Source organism: Falco rusticolus, chromosome 5, assembly GCF_015220075.1.
Source record: "Falco rusticolus isolate bFalRus1 chromosome 5, bFalRus1.pri, whole genome shotgun sequence".
Lineage (NCBI taxonomy): Eukaryota > Metazoa > Chordata > Aves > Falconiformes > Falconidae > Falco > Falco rusticolus.
The window spans coordinates 41,236,078-41,256,234 of NC_051191.1; the positions used below are offsets into that span (position 1 = coordinate 41,236,078).

Consider the following 20,157-nt stretch of genomic DNA (forward strand, 5'->3'; position numbering starts at 1 on the left):
AATGCAAAATTGACAGAGAAAGACTGCCTTGTAAGGGGCAAGGGCTTGAGCCGTGGCTCTGGGCTCTGCCCTCACCTCTGTGCTCTTTACCGGGTGACGGCTCCCTGCAAACCCACAGCTCACACCAGCAGCCAGTCCCACCTTGCGGCGCCCTCGCTGCTGCTGCAAGCAAGAGCGGGAGGACTCCACGACAGATTCCCAGAGACGAACTTAATTCACCTCAGTCATTTTTCAGTACTTCGGCGAACACGCAGCCCCGTGGGCCGCCCGTCCCTTTCCGCCAGGGAGGCCGGCCACAGGCCGCGGGGCGGCCGGTGAAGAGGGCGACGGCCCGGACAGGGCTGCCCCGCGTCCCCGTTGTGCAGCACCCAGAGGAGCCGCCCGGGGGCGCCGCAGGGGGGCGGGCAGAGGAGAGGTGCGGCGCCGGGCGGCCCTGCGGAGCGGCCCGGCGGGGGCTCCGCTGTAGGGGGCAGCAGCGCTGCCCGCGGCCGGGGCCCTGGGGCCGGCCCGGGCCGGCGGGGCCCGGAAGGCGCTGCGCTCCCTCCCGGCCGCTGAGTGGCGGCGGCGCGTCACGTGTGCGCGGCCGGGCTGGGACGCGGCAGACGGCGCTGCCCCGAGCGCGGCGAGCGGCGGTGCGACATGTCCCACCAGACCGGCATCCAAGGTACCGCGCGGCTCCCCCCGCGGGCGCGGACCGCCGCCCCCCGCCGCGCCCCGCGGTGCCCACCTGCCCTCCGGCCAGCCCGGCCCTCCTTCCCTCCTCTCCCCGCGCCGGCCGGCCGGGCGCAGCGCCCTTCCCCGCCGGTCGGGCTAGGGCGCGGTGGGCGTTGTGGCCGTTTAACGGGCCGTTCGCGGCGGCGTTTTCTCCCCTGCCGCGCTCTTTGTTCGCTGCTGGAGGAGCCCGTCCTTTTCGGCGAGGGTTGGCGGGGGGGTGGCGAGCTCAGCGCGGGGAAGCCGCTGCTGGCTTCGTCCCCGGGCGGCCGCCGCTCCCCTGGGTCGACCCCGGAGGCTCGCCCCCGCTCAGGCGAAGAGGTGCCGGGCTTATCCGCACGGCTGACCGCGCCTGTCCGCCTCGGAGCGGCAGGGAGCCTGCCGGGCAGAGCTGCTCACCGCAGAAGCCCATCGATGGCGAGGAGGCCACCCCCTTGGCTCGGGTAACTTCCCCGAGCGCAGGTTGTCCCGCTGCGGCGGGGTGAGCCGTGAGGGGGAGCCGGGGCTGCGGCGGCTCCCGGGGCACCTCCCGCCCCAAGGAGGAGCTGTCGCCTGCCCGGGGTCGGCGCAGCGGGGGCCGGGATGGGTCGGACAGCACCGGGAATGGCGAGGGGCGCTGCCCCCTGCCTTGCAGTGGGAGCCCTGAGGAGAACCGGGAGCCTCGGGCTAGGGAAGCCCACTAAAAAGCCCATCACTGGAGGCGCAAAGGAGACAAGGGGGACGGGGCCCCGTCCCCTCCCGCCCCGATGCTTCCAGGGCTTGGAGGGTACGAGGAGCAATTAGAGGAAGGCAGTGTGTTGTTACTCAGCGTTACCGGCCCCCCCCCGGAATCATGGAATTGCTAAGCAAGGATTACACTGCAGGATTACGGGGGTGTGTCGGGTTCTGCTGTCTCTGTTTCCGCAGCCTGCTTGTTCGGTGACTAGTATCATGTACTTTGCCTGCTTTCCCGTATCTATTGTTGAAGGTGACTTTTGTCCCAGCCACAGCAGCTCTTTATTGCTCTCTTGTTCCCTTCTTTGCCCGCTGGCAGCACCTGGTCTGCACCTTTCATCTCACTTCGCTTCCTACCCCAGCACGCCCATCTTTGCTCTTTTCTTGCTCCTTCTTTTTTTAAGTTCTTCTCAGGCTGGGGATGCATGTGGGATAACAGTTGTCCCCAGTCTGGGAAAAAAGCTATAGTGGCTCTTGATTCCCTTGTTGTCTGTTCTGGCAATGCTGGAGGGAGGAGCAGAAGAATATCCTGTTGCTTGCCACAAGCAAGAAGAGTGGCTAAGCCTCTTCTGCTGCTCTCCTTGGCTCTGAGAATCTTTTGTCCTCTGGGGAGAGCTGTGGAGAACTCGGCAGCTTTCCTGCGCAGATCCTGCCCCGGCAGGCGCTAATCAGGAGCCCTGTTTGCAGCAAACCATCCGCTTCTGCAATTTGGAAGAGAAGTAGCACTTGTTGTGCCATTGCTGGCTTTAGCTACAAACGGGCTACTGTCAGTCATAAACAATCGCAAGATTTGGCAGCATGGGCTGCTCTTTTCTGGAAGCAGAAATGAAGTCATGGGGACAGCGATATGTACCAGGCAGTTGCTAAAAGGACTGGGCTTTCAAACAGGCCAGTGCAGATAAATAGTGTAGGAAGTTGCAGAATGCATTGAGCTGTGGGGAAAAACCACTAGAATATGTTCACAGTCTTCTAAATAATTTTAAAATTATAATCCCTGTAAAATATTTGTGAAATAAACCCAAATTTTAAGTTGGTAGGTCTCTGCTATGCAGGAAGTTTAAGTAGAAAATAATATCACTCTGTTGTGAATTTTAAAACCTTTATGCGGAAGAAAAGCATAGGTCATTTGATAGTGAGATGTTTTCAGAAATGTCTTGTCTCAGTTTTACTTCAGGACCTGTCACAGTTCTGGTATTGGTGCAGGGACTGCTGTATTTTGGTCTTGTTTTGGTGTACAGGGTTGAAACAAGAGAATAAAGAACAAAAAGATGATGAAGAGGACAAAAAATGGTCCTGGGGGAACCAGAAAGTCTAGAAAGAGGCACAACGTTTGCACGCTGAATGGAATGATGAGGACTGGCAGAGATGATTAGAAAAGTTGGCAGCAAATTACAGCAAGGGTCTGCACTGATTAGTGGGAAGATGCTGAGATGAAGCTGAGGTTGGACTGGCACAGTTCAGTTTGCTTAACATCCCCCTTTTCCCTCCCATGCCATTTGGACTTTCAGAACGGGCCTGGGCATCTCTTCAAGGGGCATAAATTTACAGTGTTTTGAGTATGTGCAGTCATGTTGCTGGATACCATCTGACCATCTGTTCAGTTGGCCTCAACCTGACTATAAATAATCCATTTTATTTGTTTCATGGCTGGATGTTTGTTTTGCTGATACTGTGCTGTGGGATTACTTTAAAGGACCAGCTTGCAGTAAATGCTTCTCAATAAATGCTGTGCAACCCCCAGTCTACAGTATAATTAAACTGATTTGCGCTCGGATTATTTAGCAAAGCAGAGCCGTTGAGATAAGAATGATCTTCACATGACTGAAGCACAGTTTTTCAGTGTGCTTAGAGAAGTGGGTCTGTCGTGTTTACCATGTTGTGTCAATGTGAATTGTGGACATTTGAAAATATGTTTAGTTACTTCTTTGTAAATTCATTATAAAGCTATCCTGTTGTGATAGGTCGAGGTTTGAACAATGTTATCGGGTTAGATACAAAGAGATAAGATCATATGAAAGACAAGCAACGGGTGGCAGCTGGCCTTCACTGGTATTCTTCAGAATACCGGTGTCCGCCGGAAAGACCGGTACTTCTGCCAGACAAGCTCTAATATTTTCCTGGCAGGTGTAATGTTTCTGTCTAAAAGGTTGTACTAAGCCTGCAGATTTCATGAAGCTATTGTCATCTGAGATGCATCATATTTTTACTGTGTTGCTGTGTTAACTCTGAAATCTGAGAGTGATGATGTGATGTCACCCTTAATTTTCACAATGTTGAAAATCATGCAGTATGCTAGAAAGCAGGGCTATTTTGTAATGTTGCCGGTCATCTTTTTGTGGCATGCTGGTGACTGGAACAGTATGCAGCATAGACGGAACATCGCTCCCATGTTCCTTTTTCAGTCCAGCTTTGTAGTGAAGGGTCAGTTGTATGCTTTTCCAGTGTTGTTCTTACCTTCGTGAATATTCTTTGTCCTAGGAAAGTGAAATGTGTTCATTTGATTACTTTTGTTTTCTCTTTTTCAGCTAGTGGAAGTGTTAAAGACACCTTTGTTGGAGCCAGAAATGGACAGTACAGGCTTTTAAAAATAGTCATTGACAATGGTTAGTCAAAGTTTAATCTTTTTCTCTGATACTTTTAGATATTTTCCTGGTTGTTTTAATGACCTACATGTACAATTGTTTAAAAAACAAAACTCTGCAAGAGTTAATGTTACTAAGGTCTTTCATATACTGAAGGTAAGATTTAAGTTTTGGTGATGCTGTGCTTTTCAGTATGGTACTACTGTATTTTTGGATTTGAATTTTTCTTCCAAATGTCATTTCACATTTTACCAAGAGCTGCTGTGTATTTCATACAGATAATACAAATGAGCTTACTCTTACCTTCTTACTAAAGAAAACAGAGGAAAAAAAGTCCACACCTGTGTAATTTTTGACACTTCAGTTACTTTCATTAGACAGAGATTCTTACACAGAAGCTCGTCACTTTAGATGAAGTATAAATGTTATTTGCCTTTTATATTGGGATCGGCTGCAGTAGAAAGTCCTATTAAAGCAGATGTTTAAGTAGTAATCTAGCTACATAGAAAATACCTTTAAAAGTCTGTAACTTTGTACAAATTTTCAAAGCTAAAACTGTTCCTTAAATCTCACATATATGTACAAATATAAAATTATGTAATTTCTTGCAGAACTTGATTTTAGTCTTTGAACTTCTTGGCAAGTAATCAAGGCTGCAAACATTGCAAGGTAGAATGCATCATGATTATTATTTTTTTTTAATAGCAATGCTGGTTGATTGTATGAGACTTGATGGTTTAGTCCATCTTTTCAAGTGCATCAAATGCACACCTTGGGTTTTTTTGGTTTTTCCAGACTTCGTGCATTTACAGTACACTGAAATACCTGTTAGCTGTGTAAGATACATGTATGTACATGTACATACATACTTTTATTGTGAGGTAAATTACCTCCCGTTCAGCTTCTTTGTGTCTGCTTTTCCTAGGAAGTCTTCTGACTTTAATGTTGCTTTTCTTAAGGAAGTGGCAGTAGTAATATTATAGGCAGGTCACTGTGGTAAAGTCTCACTAGAACAAGCTAGCAAATGCTGGCATACCATTGAATTTTTTTTTCCCCCATTACGCAAGGTAAAACGATATGGTTTTGTGTGTATGCTACTTTATATATGAAATGAAGCCTAGAAATAAGATACAAAGGGAAGATGTTATTTTTTTTCTTTTGTGTGTGAATGTGTGTGTATATATATGTGTTTTGTCTCTATGTAGAATCAGAATCCAGTCTTTGATACTATTTTCCACAGTTCAAAAAGAAACCTCTAAAACTCCCAGAATACTGGAAGAGAGACAGTTGCCTCATCTGTCTGCAGGAGCTTTCAGCAACTGCCCTTAATCAGCACGTGATAGTAAAATTGGGTTCTGCTAGTCTGTGTTAATAAGAGAAGAGGTTTGCTGCTGGGCAGTAGAGTTCCTGTGATTGTACTTTTCTATCTTAAATCCAAGTGAGTGTGAAGCCACCTAGAACTCAGAACTGGCAAGTACATTCTGAATACGCACGTGTAAGTGGACAACTACAGCTACTTTACATCTAATTCAGAGAAGGGCCAAACATCCTTTCCCTGAACTGTTCATGTTCTGTGACGTACTGTGGTAGAGTGCCTTGCTCTGAAAGTTTTGCTGTAGAGGCATTTGTGTACTGTCATGCTTTCATCTGAAGTGTTAGAATTTAGGTCCTAGACTTTCAAGAGGTATTTTATATACTAGTTACTGTGATGGTCCTTAAACTGTTGTAGGATCCCATTTAAACCAGGTATTTCTGTTTTGATTGTAGGGGCTTGTATTTATTGGGAAGCTGATAAATGTTTTGAAAGACACTATGCTAATACTTCCTTTTGGAAGCTGAGATGTGATTTATAAGTAAGAGAAAAATCTTGTTGCTATAGCTGTTCACGTTATCAAATCTCATCTGAAGTACTATATACAGGCTTAAGCCAATTATACATAATAAACAACTTCAGTCATTTAAAGAGACCGTAATTATGAAGCTGTATTAGAAAGAAGTTTATCTACTTACATAGTCAAGTTAAAGTGATTGGTGCAAACGTACTCATTCATTCCAAACTCTTTTCACTGTATAACTGAATTATAGACTCCTTATAATGGGAACAAACACTAATATGTTATAGCAAGAGCATCAGTAATTCTAAGTCTAACATTTAAAACCTTACTCTCGTCTTGTTTCTACTTAATATTCCAATTTAAAAATTAACTGGCAGAAGACAGTTTTTATTTCTCTTCACGCTAAAACCGCGTCAGTCTTATCCCTTCAGATCAAAGAAGTTGATGACAACCAGCACATTACTTCTCACCTATTTATATTTAGATTAAAGTAAGTTAGGGTTTTAACATACACAGTTTTTGTAGGAATTCAGCCACTTTCACACTGACTGTTCTTGACTTCCATTCTTGAGGATATAATGATGAAAAGACGAAGCATCTGATTAAAACTGTTCATTGTAATTGCTAATTTTGAAAAACAGTATTAGCTGCATTGTTGGTAACCTGTAGCTTTGGTTATTGGTTATAGAGCAGCTTGTTGTGGGATCCTCTAGGCGGCCAGTTGGATCATGGGAAAAGGATTACGATTCCTTTGTCCTTCCCCTTCTTGAAGACAAGCAGCCATGTTATATATTATACAGATTAGATTCTCAGAATGCTCAAGGATATGAATGGATCTTCATTGCATGGTCACCTGATCACTCTCCTGTAAGTAACAGTCGTCAGACTTCATGTTAATGATTTTTCAACAGTGCCGTTTGATCTGAATCCTAGATATGAAGGAAAAGGGTTTGAGGAATTAAGCATTCCCCAACTTTCCCTTCACTTTCCCCCAAGAAAACTAAGAAAAGATCTTTCTTGAAGCTGATCGAGGAGCAGTATCAGTGGGTCTAGATGGAGTACAGCTGATGCAATTTCTTTCTAGCCTGAGTGGAGGGATCAAGACAGTGGTTTTGCCCTATTTGTTTGTCTATTTTTCTGTCAATATTTCATGAAAATTCATGGAAGAATATAGGACAGAAATCTCAGTGGGTGTTATCTAGAGAGAAAGATTATAGCCTGAGCTCAAGCTGTTTATTCTGTTTGGCTTCCTGGCTGCCCAGCTGGCAGTCATGGATCTGCGACCTGCCACAGAATATACTGTTTTTGTATATAGTCAGTAGTTAGAGAACGTGGGACAGAACTGAGGTTAGAGTTAAGGATTCCTAGGAGAAACTAAGATACTGTGTACAGGTTCTGGGAATGTGAGATAAGACAGAAAGTAAAGCTGTTCCAATATTCCTACTACTTTCACTAGAATTAGGAAATAGTAAGACACCAAGAGCTGGAGTGCATAGAAGAGATTAGGTGGAAAAGGTGGGGTATTGTGGTGAGGATGGTGTGACAGTGAAATAAGGTGGGAAGAGAGAGGAGTAAGTATGTGACTATCTTAGATACAAGTTGATGGGGAGCAAACATTATTAGATCTTCTACTTCCAGAAAATTTCATTTTTCCACTCCGTAGTTAAACCAAAATTATCTGGAGTCACTATCAAATAAAAAATAATAATGAGTTATTTGCAGTCTGCTCATACTCTGTGTGTTGTATCCATTAGTACACAGATCAGTGACAAAAGATTTTAACAGTTGTGGGTTTTCCCATTTAAAATTAGTAAAGATTATGTTGAGGGTTTTTAGAAAAAGCTCATACTCTTACTAAAGCTGCAATTTAGTTCTGGAATTAATTTGATAATACTGCCTAGTATCCTGCCCTTGAGAATTTAATAGCATGTGTTAGTATTGTGATCCAGAGCTCACTGCAGGTATTAAGAATTACACCTTCATAATACAGTTTCAACACTTCAATATTTGTTCAAGAAAGGTGTTAATGGCATTGGTACACCAACATGCTAGATCCTCTGTCTACACCAAAGAAAAAAAAAAGAACCCAAACTAAAACAACACTGTTTTGTAATATGCTAGGTTCGTCAAAAAATGTTGTATGCAGCAACCCGAGCAACACTCAAGAAAGAATTTGGAGGTGGTCATATTAAGGATGAAGTATTTGGAACAGTACAGGTATGTTTTCCTTTTTGAAGTCCACACATTGATTTTACATACTAAATACAGTAGCTGATGTCACTGGAATGAATTTATGTTTCCGCTCCTTTTTGATTAAGGAGAAAAAGAATTAAAAGCTATGTGTATTAGTCCAATGTTAAAATGTGATTGCTGTCATTTGAACAGGAAACTAAGTATATTTGACAACTTCAGGCTAAGAAGTCCTTGTTTCAAATGGTTATGAAATCTAATCTAAGAATAATAGGAGGATCTCTTAATCTCACTGCATGCATGTGAATCCTTTAAAAGCTGGAACGGTAACTTTCAGGCCAGTTGTTATACACAAGCCATTTTGGATGTATGGTTCTGGATCAGAAGTGGGATAGAAGACCAATCTGTAAGCTGTCAACATCTGAAAACAAATGTTTTTGTCTTAAACCAAATACTGAGCTGTGTGTACCATAAAATGTAACTCAAGTCTGTGGCTGCCATCTTAACCTATGGAAACAGAATTTTAGTAGCTACTGAGTCGTTCAATGGAAATTCTAGTAGTTGACTGTTCACTAATGGTAAGGTAATTGGAAGGTGCATGTGTGAAGTCTCACAAGCTTCTGAGGGACGTTGAAAATCCTGCAATTGCTGTGCACATAAGGAAATATGAGGCTATTGCATTACCTTTGTGTCTTTGGGATTGTGATGTCTCTCTACTTGTCAGGCAGTCATCAGACAGTCTTGACTTTTTAATCCATTGCCAGTTTTAAAAAAATGCAAGTTAGAGTTCTCGAAGACACAGAATTTCTATAGCTTTCATTACAACTGATAATTACTTAAAGATTCAAATTATCATTTGCCTTTTCCTCCTTCAGCAAAGACAGAGGGACCACAGCAGATATCTTCTGTTTAGCCTGTTAATTAGTTCATCATACGCACAAATCTGAACCAGAGCACTGCCACTATTGATACAGGGAGCTGCTGCTGAAGGAAGGGAAGGAGCTGGAGGTTTGTGGACAAGTAGAAAATACTGCAGTAGGGAAAAAGCTGTGGAAGAGACACAGGCTGTTTTGGCAGGCGCACAAGTCTATAAGGAAGTGAGGGTTGTAATTCTGCTGCTCACTGAGTAAATAGTTTGTTATATTCAGCAATAACCTGTGATGGAGGCTTCATTATCCTAACACACTAACAAACCTTTGTGGAGAAGTTGTATTCTAGAGAAACAGATAATCGAGTTGCTGAAAGGGTTTACTGGTAGAGGTCATGTTATTTTTTTTCTTGCCCATTCAATCAACTAATCTCTTACTGCCACTTGCACCAAACCATTAGCAGTCTGTGTAATACGCAGAATTTGCATCTAGCCCTACAACTCAGGCCAAATCTGAGCTTCCTTCTCAGTTGTAAGGAAGGAGCATTACATTTGTCTGTTACTATTATTTCAGTATGCTTGGGGCACTTAGAAGATAAAGTCAATGTAACTCACTTTTTCCAAGTTCATTATGTTACAGGTTAACGTATCTCTAAATTGTTGGTTTCAGTGTCTTTATAAACTTCTTCATAGTAGCTGTCCTCTCATGTTCATCTCTGCAAAAATTACAGGTTCTTCGAGGTACTCAAGTCACAAACCTCACTCAGAATCTTGGTCGTCAGCATCCAGTGGGTTACTCTGTCTTTATTTTGTTAGACACAAGGATGGTTTAGTTGCAACCAACTCTGTTATCCTGGTGGAACTTGGTTATGCCTCCACCTGCTACTTCACAGAGGTATTAACCTCAATACCTCTAGGCTTCTGAAACAAGACATAATGGAATATTGATACTAGAAATTGTGTTTGGGAAAGTCTGTCTGTTTCAGAAAGGGAAGAGCTAAAAAGGAGCTTTCTCTTGCTCCTCTGAACTTGAGGATAAAATCATATTCAGATGATTGCATGAAGTCCTGCCCTTTTCTGAGTGACCACCTTAATAATAAAACCACAGTAGTACTTGCCTCTGTTATCAACCTCTTTGGAGAGGGCCAGAACTGACACAGAGTAATAACAAATTTCCCAAAGTCATTATCAGAATTCATCACTTCTGTCACACTGCATCCTAAACTACTTGGAGTATCATGTGCTTACTGCCTGTCCTGAGGTAGCATTTTTGTCTCCTTTTAGGTAGAAAATATCAATAAGCTACCAGTCTGAGCACGCCAATTTTATAAGAAAATAGATTTTTTTTAAAAAACCTATTTATTACAATTTTTATTGTTAATTAGAATTAAGTAATTTTGTTATTTATAAGAATTGTGGCAGTTCTGTGAGGTTTTGTCCAAGAAGGCTGAATAACTTCATGCACACAGTCTTCATTAATGATGATTTTTGAATTGGCAATGTAATTGGGGACTGATTCTAGAAATGCTGCCCATGGTGCAATTCGGTACAAGAGCAGCCCAGTGAACCCTGCTGTACAGGAAAATAAGCTGAATTTGCAAATGCACCTACACTTGTAATCCATTCAAATAAAATGACCATAACTGTGTGGGAGGTAACTGCTTTTTTTATGTTGCATAGAACATCTTTGAAGAAAACTTTTGCTATCCAAAAATGATCAGTATTGATACTGTGCTTCCAGGATGATGTTTCACTGAATGGATATAAAAAATATTTGATATCACAGTCCTCCCCTGCACCTCTGACTGCAGCAGAAGAGGAACTTCGACAAATAAAGATTAATGAGGTACCTACAATGTCTTTGAGCATGGGTGGGAAACTGAGTACAGACAGAGTTACAAACATATTGTAGGGAAGAAAACCTGGCAGAACAGAAAATGGAAAGTCCGAGTGGATGAGAATGTAAATTTATTTCTCAATGACTTGAGACTGCAGGATGGTGATGGCTGGTGTTGAAGTGGCATGATCTTGCTGAGTTTGCAAGGCCTAGTGTCTGAGTCAGGGGCCTCGCAACTGCAGACCTTAATTATTGCGACTTTGGCCCGTAATGTGCTTTTACTTTTACTATCACTGGGTGTGTTTCACTGTGAAGAGTGACTGAGCCCTGCACAGTCTGCCCAGAGAGGTTGCGGAGCCTCCATCTTGGAGATACTCAAAAGCTGTCTGGACAGATAGGTGGGCAACTGGCTGTAGGTGGCCCTGCTTGAGCAGGGGGGTTGGACAATATGACCTCTGGAGGTTCCTTCCAACCTCTACCATTCTGTGATTGCCACATACATTTCCCATGGTGGCAGAAACTGTAGAGAAAACACAAAGTAGCAACTGTTGCAGTGAATGATTGCCGGGAGTATTTCAGCAGCCTTGCTCCTGGAGGAAATGTACTTAGCTTCCAGCACTAGTGCAATTGTCTTTTAAGACTGAGAGGAAGTGAATGGAATTCCAATAAAAATAAAATAGAAATCCAGAAAAAGTATCTAGTCCTTTTAAGAGACTGATTTGCTTTTGCTGCATATGCTTTATAGAAAAACCTCTAATAAATGCCTTTAACCAAATAATTTGATGATTGCCAGCTAGCTAGTGAGTGAAAAGTTTCGGAGGATTCTTTTCTGACATTTCCTTCACTTGATCACTGTTTGTGTTCAGACATGTGTTAAAATGGGTCATGTGCTGATCTTATTAGTTGTTTAGGCTTGGTACACGTGAACTGTGTTTTGTTTGCTGGTATTCAGCTGCAGAAACAACAGTGTTAAACGCATCTCTGTATCTTCTCTTAAGTTTTCACTCTGCTGTGCTTTTTGCTACAACTTTATTGATTTTTTTTTTTTCTCAGTGACGTCTTTTGTATTTTCCATGTCTAATTTGATTAATCCATTGTAGAAATGCATTCATCATCATCAGACACTGCATTTTACTTGGACAGCTTTAAAAAAAAAAAACAACCCGCTAATGAATGTAAAACCTCTGTGGTATCAGTGATCACTTCTGGTATTAGTATTATCTCTTATGTACGACATACATTGTGTTTAACAGCTGATTCATGCAGACTAGAACTTTACATGCTATTATGAAACTTCAGCAGCAATAGCTGTGCTTTTCAGAGATATGTAAACTGTAGATTGCTGCCATTTTGGCTTTGTTTGAAGCATCTTGCAATACATTAACTTATGATTTCTGTCTTCATTGTTTCCACCATTATGAAGACTGTCATTAGACTCAGAAAACGAAAAGCTTCTGATTAAAAAAAAAAATTTCAAATTTGAGGTTTCCATATGTATATTTTTTCATAATTACATTAAGAAGTATTTTACTGGGTTAGATCAAAGGATCATCTCGTCTGCTGTCAGGTCCCTGAGTGAACAACAGCAGAAATCTAGGAAGGGTGTAAAAGCCAGGGGTTTTTTCTCCTCTTGCATATGTTACTTTACATTTATGCATAGGATATTTCATCTGCCATTTTATCTGCTACTAAGCAGCCATCACTAACAGATCTTACAGTATGAATATAAATATTTTTAAGTGACTTCGGTGTTTTGTTTTGTTTTAATGGTCTGAAATATGCTGCAGCATGGACTAATAGATTTTTTCATTTTCTTAAATCTTGAGGTATGCTGGTTTACTTTCTTCCCTTGCCTGTCCCCACACTTCACAGATTGCTTTTATGTTTGGTTTTTTTCTACTTGTATTGTAATATGTTTTGTATAGTATGGTATTTTACTATGGTTTATTATTTTTGTGATGTCTGTGTTTATTAGTAGGCTTTTATGCAGATATATTTTGCAGATAATTTTTCTATAACCTTCTTCATAAATTTACCTATCTTTATACAAAAGTAAGCTCTTCCACCTGCTTTCTTCTCCTCTTTCCTTGTTGCTGACAAGCAGTTCCTTAAAATGTGGAGTGTAATTTAGTGTTGCCCGAAGTATCTTTGGTTTTTATTTTTTATCAGTTTGCTTCATATTTCATTAGCATCACTTTTTAATTAGAGCTGACCATCTTCTAGTTAATAGATCTAAGAACAGCACTTTCCATTTGGTACACTTTTCTGACTTTTGCTGCTTCATAACCAATGTTAAATGTATTTGTGAAATTATAAAAGCAAGTCAGTATATTCAAAAGCTAATAGACAGCAAGTTCAGGGTTTAAAATAACTGTTCTTTTCTCTCAAATAATTTGTGACTACTGTAACTGAATTATGAGCAATTGTCTAGCTTGCAGTTACCCTGGATTTTCTTTTACTGTGTGTTAGATCTCCTAGAAGTGAAAAATTAAGATTTTGTTAGTTTGGTTTTTGTGCTTTCTTTTGTGTATAGGCTTTTGGGGTGAGGGTGTTGAAGCAGGAGGGAGGGTAGTTGTTTGCTTTTCCTTCAAGAAGATACGCTTGTCTCATAAGATATAATTTCTCTCTTCCTCCAAGAATTTTGACTCCCTAGAAATGACATCTGTATGTTTTGATCTAAAATTTTTGAAGATACAACAGAGTTCATAAGCAATATTGTCAGTTCAAAAGTATAACACAGCATATGAAAATTAAGCTCTCTCCTCCTGGCTTACTGTATCTTTATACCAGAATTTAACTGGGAGCTTCTTCTCTGGCACTTGAGCCAGTTTTCCCTGGATTGATTCTGTTGGCTTTGCAGAGCTAGCCATTTCAGAGGTACGAACCTGTTCCCAGGTTAGGAACCAACATGACCTGTAAATTAAAAAATCCAAATCTGTGGTATATGGGGATGATGGTTTAGGGTATTTTATTCTTGAAATAGCTACTGCTTACTCCGAGTGTAACCATATGCAATGCATTGTTAGTTATAATAGATGCATTGTTAGTTATAATATGAAACCAAATGAATGCTTGCAAAAGTTTCTGTTTACATCTCAGTTGACTTGCGTTCCAGGTACAGACAGACGTTGGTGTAGATAGCAAGCATCAAACATTGCAAGGAGTAGCATTCCCCATTGCTAAAGAAGCTATTCAAGCTTTGGAGAAATTGAAAAATAAGAAACTCAATTATGTACAACTGGCAAGTATAAAATACTTTAACTTTTTTAATAGTGAGTATAAAATAGATTACCCACACATCAATGTACACTGATAAATTATTAATTCAGTTTTATTTTTCTATCTTGTCATGTTCTCTGGTTTTCTTTCTGTGTATTAACTGTATTCAGGTTTGCTTTGTTAACAGCAAATTGATATGAAAAATGAAACAATTATTTTGGCCAACACACTTCATACTGAACTTAAGGACTTGCCAAAAAGAATTCCAAAGGATGCTGCGCGTTACCACTTTTTCTTATATAAGCATGCCCATGAAGGAGACTATTTGGAATCCATAGGTATGAGAAAATTTCCCAATATGAATTGTCATTGGCTTGTTTCAAGTACTTTAGTAATTTTAAGGCAGAGAGAAAGACGTGTCATAAAAGTTATGTCTGTCGGCATGATCATAAATTTCAGAGTTGTCGTGTTGTGAAACTGACTTCTGAAGAGTCCTTATGTTTAGAAAGCAGCGAGCTATCCCTTTTGATTATGAACACCCATAAATCAGTCGTCATGTGAAAACAAAGATACTGGCCATTTGCTCATCCCCCATTTGAAATGAAATGCTTAAGCAAAAAAGATCCAGAATTGTTACATTTTTCCCTTTCAGACTGCATAGTTGATTTGCAGTGCACCTCTGCTGTAAATGATTTTATGATACAGGTTTTGATGGAATGTAGTTACGGTCTGATTTGTGTTTTTTTCCTGCAGTTTTCATCTACTCTATGCCAGGGTATACCTGTAGTATAAGAGAACGAATGCTCTACTCTAGTTGCAAAAGCCCACTGTTAGAAATTGTAGAAGGACAGTTGTGGATGCAGATAATTAGAAAGGTAAGTGCGCTGGGTATACCGGTATTTTCTCCATCCCTCTGTACCCTTCTTAATATCTAATTGTAACTGTCTCTTCCACCACCTTCTCTTAAACTATAAAAAGTGTTATGTAACTCTTAAAGTTTGTCCTGAACAAGAAATACTTCTTAATAAAGCTCCAGATATAAAGTCATGGAAGCTTTTCTCTGGTTCATAATTTCTACACTTTCATAGCTTTAACAAACATATCCTTGTGCATCAAGGGAGTGTTTGAGAGTACTCTGAAAGACTATTTAGAACTAATGTGATTTCTTACTAAAAGGCGTGTCATATTTTGGACCACAACACATCGCTGTTGTTGAACAGTAAGTTCTTTTAAAGCCAAGGTTATTTAAGGATTTTCAAAATAATTTCAAGCTGCAGTTCTGGAACTTAAAACTGCTATCTTAGGAGTTCTTGATGGGGCAGAGAAGGATTTGCAAGTAAGCTGATCTTTTGATGCTGTGTTGGTTTTACTACTATGCAGTAGTGTTGCTTCTCACTTCCAGAGTAGGTACCACAAGAACAGTCCATTTGTGGAATATGTGACCTACGGTTACATTCTTAACACTTGTGCTGTAAATGTAGAAAAACTTTGAGGCTTTGTTTCTGTGGGGATTATTTCTACCTAAAAAATAGCGGAGTTAATATGAACCATTTTTACGGAGGTGTCATGAATGAAGTAATTATTACTATGTGGTTTTATATGTAATTATTTCTCATAAATTTTCTTTCTACAATGAAATAAATACATCATGTGACTTCTGAAATTCCCATCAACATATTTCTGAAGGATGTATTTGTAACAGCAATACCGTGGCTGGCCAGTCTGTCAAGTGCTGTGGTTTGCAGGCCATGAAGTGTTGAATGCTTAGCAGAGCAGGGCCAAAACATTTCTCTGAATTCTAAATCTCTGCAATTCAAAACAGTGGAGTTTGGCTTGAGAATAGTATTTTCTTTCCATGCAGGTTTATATGCTTAAATCTTAAAAACCACCCCCCCGCTTTTGTTCATTAAACTGACTTTTGCTTTTCCCTGGCTTGAATACTTGCTGAGCTGCAGTAGCCACCTAATCATATAAGCTGTTCATACTCTTCCCCTTTTATCTCAAACGACAACAGTATATATGCACATTTCTTTTACAATTAGTGTTTAAAGCACATTTTAGTGAAAAAATGTAATTCTTAAAACGTGGAGGTTACATTGGGTCAATGGAAAGTTTTTATTTTAGAGGGAAGAATAAAGAAAGGAAATTGTAGTTTGGAAAGATCCGCATGCTGCTCTCTTGTATTTTCTTAAGGAAGTTCCTTTACAGATAAGTACTTGTTTCCACGTGGAATGTGTGCTCTTAGTATGAACATGTACGCTGTGCTAAAGCTTGGGACAGAAGTTTCTTGGCATATGTACTGTGTAGTTGTGCTTATATTTCAGGAAAAATTATTAAGTCAGATCACACTTAATACTGGTAAGAATATACTGAATTCTCAGGAAAAACTATCCAGAATTGCTCAGGGCATTAGGCACAAGTTGGAGAACATTTCATGCTAGACTCTGAACATTACTGCACATACGGTTTTGATATCATATTGAGAGCTTCAGCAAAATTTCAAAATGTTTTAAAATATGTCTTTAAGATGAATATGATAAATGTTGCATTTTTGTTTTTCCCAGATTGAAATAGATAATGGTGATGAGTTAACTGCTGACTTCCTATATGAAGAGGTTCATCCGAAACAACATGCTTACAAACAAAGTTTTGCTAAACCAAAAGGTCCTGCAGGGAAGAGAGGAATACGAAGACTGATTAGAGGTCCAGCAGAGACTGAAACTAGTGATTAGAAACTGTTTTTTTCATTTGTTATAAAGTATTACAGTAAGAAATTAAATTCTGGCTTTTGGTAATGAACTGAAATCATTCCATTCATAGATACTAGGGGGGGAAAAAGGCTCTTTTTACACTTCTCTCTTCTAACCTCAGCACTTTTTATATTGTTACATGATTATATTTGTTGACCATGTTCTGTGACATGTGGAAGAGCTAATTGTTTTAAAGCTAGAAGAGGAAATCTAAGCTAGTGTCCTTTTATTTTATTAGAATCCATTATTCAAAGCTATACATGTGATCATAAACTTTGCAGACATAAGACTATTAAGCCCATATATTCTGTGGGTAAGTTGTACCTGTATGCCTAGATAACAAACCTGTATTCTTACGAGTAGCCTATTGAAACCCGTAAGACTTGTCATGTGAGAAGAGCTGAAGGACTACATAGCACTGTCTCTGAAAAATCCTTTATTTTTCCTTGTAGCTCTTACAGTAGAAGGTTTTCTTCTGGTTTTTGTAGCTCTTACAGTAGAAGGTTTTCTTCTGGTTTTGACATGACACATTGTTGGGTTTTGTTGTTGTTTGATTTGGTTTTGGTTGTTAGGGTGGGTTTTTTTTTAATAAAAAAGATAAACTAGAATTAGTTATCCATCAATTAATCTAAGTGTTCAGGAATACCTGGATATTTTCCCACACAAAAGCATGGTCATTTCAAATTTACAACTAATTTTGTGGGATTTTCTTTTAAAGAAATTTGACATAAAATCACTGTAGCTTTTCCAGACTTCTATACCACTTGTAAGCCTTACATATTAAGCACTGAATGACCAAGTAAAAGGTGATTAATAGTGCATGAGTTTGAGTATACTCAGTAGATTATGGAGCTGCTTTCAAAGCAATATGCTTAAAGTTTCTAATAAATAATTGATTATCTGTGCATTTGGATCTAAAACTGTGTAAGAATTGAAATAGACTTGTTTCATAATAGTGAGTTATTTTTGAGATCCCAATATGTTTCCCAATATGTTTACAGTATCAACTGCAATTTTAATTTTCAAGGTATTCTGAAAATGACTTTTCCTAAATGTTTGAACTTTAATAGTAACTTAAATCTGTAACAAAATCCAACTAGGTCTTGAATAACTGCTGGCAGCAGCACCTGGTTAGGATTTTGTCTTCCCCCCCTGTCCCCGCTGCTTCCCTTTTCCAAAATACTAAAATCAGCCAGAAGAGTTTAAACTTTATTGAACCACGAGTAATGCATCTAATATGAAAAGGAAAAATAGATGATTTTAGTAAGTGGATTAAACAAGAATTAGATGTGGCAATCAAGTATTGGATGACCTTAAATATTTAAAATTGTGTAATGAGTCAAATACTAGTGGATAGATTATATTCCCCAGTTGGGGACTTGCTTTTTAGTGTCTTGTATGTGAGCTTTGTGGGTTTTGAATTTTTAGTTTTTAAAGCTATATGGGAGTTGCTAGTCTTTGAGTTCACTGCATAGTATCATAGGTGCTGGGTGTACACATTTTGTAGCTGGATCACGTGTTTACCTGGTGGAAGATAGATTTTAACCTAGTAAGGAGATAATGCTTTGACACTACTAGTTCCTGATAAAATTTGTTTTATCTTATATATTATTTTGATTGAAGATACTAGCTTGTTATTGACATCTGAGATTGCACTATGTAATATGAAGATTGCAAGAGTTGTTGGGTTTACTGTGTTTTTTTATATGCAGTATAAATTTGACACCTCAGCTTTTTTCATTTAATCTTATACACTACATCAATCCAGTTGAATCGCTCTTGATCCTTAGCTAATCTCCTGCTTGCCCTTAGCTAGTGGTTTTTTTCTGCTTCTTGCTTTCTTTCTCTAGGGCAAGGAGCCAGTCCTTGAAGTGTTTCTTCTATGTACTACCTGTCAGGCAAGTGTCGTTGTTTTTCAAACATGGTTAATGTGTGTGCTGCTCACTGCAGGCTGTGATTAAGTGTATTTTTAGTTGAACTCTGAATCTTTTCAGCACACCTAATTCACTTTGGGGTGTGGTTTGTTTTTGTTTTGTTAAGGAAAACCTTTGAGTATAGCATAATTAAAAATTACTGCTAGAGGGGTTTTTGTTTGAATTCAGTATTCCTGCCCATGCTTCAGCCATACCAAGAGTGCACATACATTTTTAGACTTATACGAGTCAGTAAAGAAGTTCAGATTTTTAATACCAGATGTTTAAATAATTAAGTTGGACGTGATATGGTTATGTGCATATTGTGTTTTGGGTTGGTTTTTTTTCCTAATCCTGCCCTAGGCAGGTGAGGATAAGAGGTAGAAAGCTTAATGTGGAGGATGATGAGAGCTGGTTAAGTGATTATGTGAGGGCATTTATAATGAACTGCTTTAGAGTTCGGCCCAAGCCAAACATTGTAAGTCATCTTACTTGAAAATATTCCACGTGGGTATACAAACCCCTGGCCAGCCAGCAGAGTGTCCTGTCCTGAGCACATTTCCCCCTTGCCTTTCCCCTAAAAGAGAATTGTATGAAGTCTTGCACTGCGACTGCCTCTCCAGGCCTCTTGTAGCTATTCTCCTAATAAAGCAATAAGAAGTATCTGATCTTTTTGTAAGATCTATCACGTTTACATCTGCGTAGTTGCCTCACATAACATTACTACTGTTAATGAATGTTCGGAGCCAGCACAAAACAAGGACATTAATGAAAGTTATTCCTTTAACTGTCTGTGGTAATCTAATAATTGAAAGTGTCCATTCAAATTGTTGTTGGACTTCATAAAGCCCAAGAGCAATGCAGCTGCTTGCAGTTAACTCACAAGCTATTAAATAGTTAATATGACAGGTAACTATTTTCTAGATGTTTATGTTGCAAGGTAGTAGGGAGAATTTGATCTCTTAAAACACTTCTGTCCCAGGTTTGTTAAAAATAATCAAGGTAATGATTACTCTATTACTTGGATAAACACACTGCAAATAAAGGAAACTTCTGATTTATGGTCTTATGTATTCAATGAAAGCCACCTTCAGATGCTAAAATTAACTAAGTTTACCTTATATATTTTGTAATTTACTTTATAATTAAAGGTTGATGCTTTAGTTTGGTGTTGTCTGGTGTCTCTTTAACAAAGATCTATATTATAAGATCATGATGTATAAGTAATAGGCAGTTCCTGCAAGATTAGAAAGCAGTGCAGAAAAAGTGATTTGCAGGATCTAAGAAACAGAATTCCTGGCTTTTGCTACTGGAGGAAAATCAGTATGTTAGAAACAGCTACTTTCCTGTTGCCTTATGGAAGCAGAAGAGAGGCAGGATCCAAGTGTGTTCATCTCTTGAGGTTTTATGCTTTCAATAGTAAGGCCCTTCAAAAAGTTCTTCTGTCCTTTTAAAATGCTGTAGTTGATTAGTAATTTAACAGTTTTGTTACTTGCTCAGCATGAAGCAGTATAATTAAACTACTCAAATGATGTTCC

At 39.8% G+C, this 20,157-nt stretch overlaps 1 protein-coding gene across 2 annotated transcripts; it reads left to right on the top strand.

The window, feature by feature from the left end:
- The first annotated feature begins 461 nt into the window (after positions 1-461).
- Positions 462-19,782, top strand: TWF1 (twinfilin actin binding protein 1). Of its 2 annotated transcripts, XM_037389173.1 has the most exons (10): positions 463-664; positions 3,951-4,028; positions 6,531-6,709; positions 7,964-8,059; positions 10,642-10,746; positions 13,853-13,978; positions 14,144-14,294; positions 14,710-14,831; positions 16,521-17,173; positions 17,210-19,782. In XM_037389173.1, the coding sequence occupies exons 1-9, from the start codon at positions 640-642 to the stop codon at positions 16,686-16,688; spliced, it is 1,050 nt and encodes a 349-aa protein (XP_037245070.1). In that variant the 5' UTR covers positions 463-639; the 3' UTR covers positions 16,689-17,173; positions 17,210-19,782. The 2 variants fall into 2 exon arrangements, with proteins under 2 accessions (XP_037245071.1, XP_037245070.1); XM_037389174.1 differs by lacking the exon at positions 10,642-10,746 and having other exon boundaries at positions 462-664.
- The last annotated feature ends 375 nt before the right edge of the window (positions 19,783-20,157 follow it).

What these genes read in the sequence shown, in the direction of transcription:
- TWF1 (XM_037389173.1), top strand. Translation starts at nt 640, where the DNA reads ATGTCCCACCAGACCGGCATCCAAG. An exon ending in AACTCAATTATGTACAACTG is followed by an intron (nt 13,979 to 14,143) that starts GCAAGTATAAAA and finishes CTTTGTTAACAG; the next exon opens with CAAATTGATATGAAAAATGA. An exon ending in AGACTATTTGGAATCCATAG is followed by an intron (nt 14,295 to 14,709) that starts GTATGAGAAAAT and finishes TTTTTCCTGCAG; the next exon opens with TTTTCATCTACTCTATGCCA.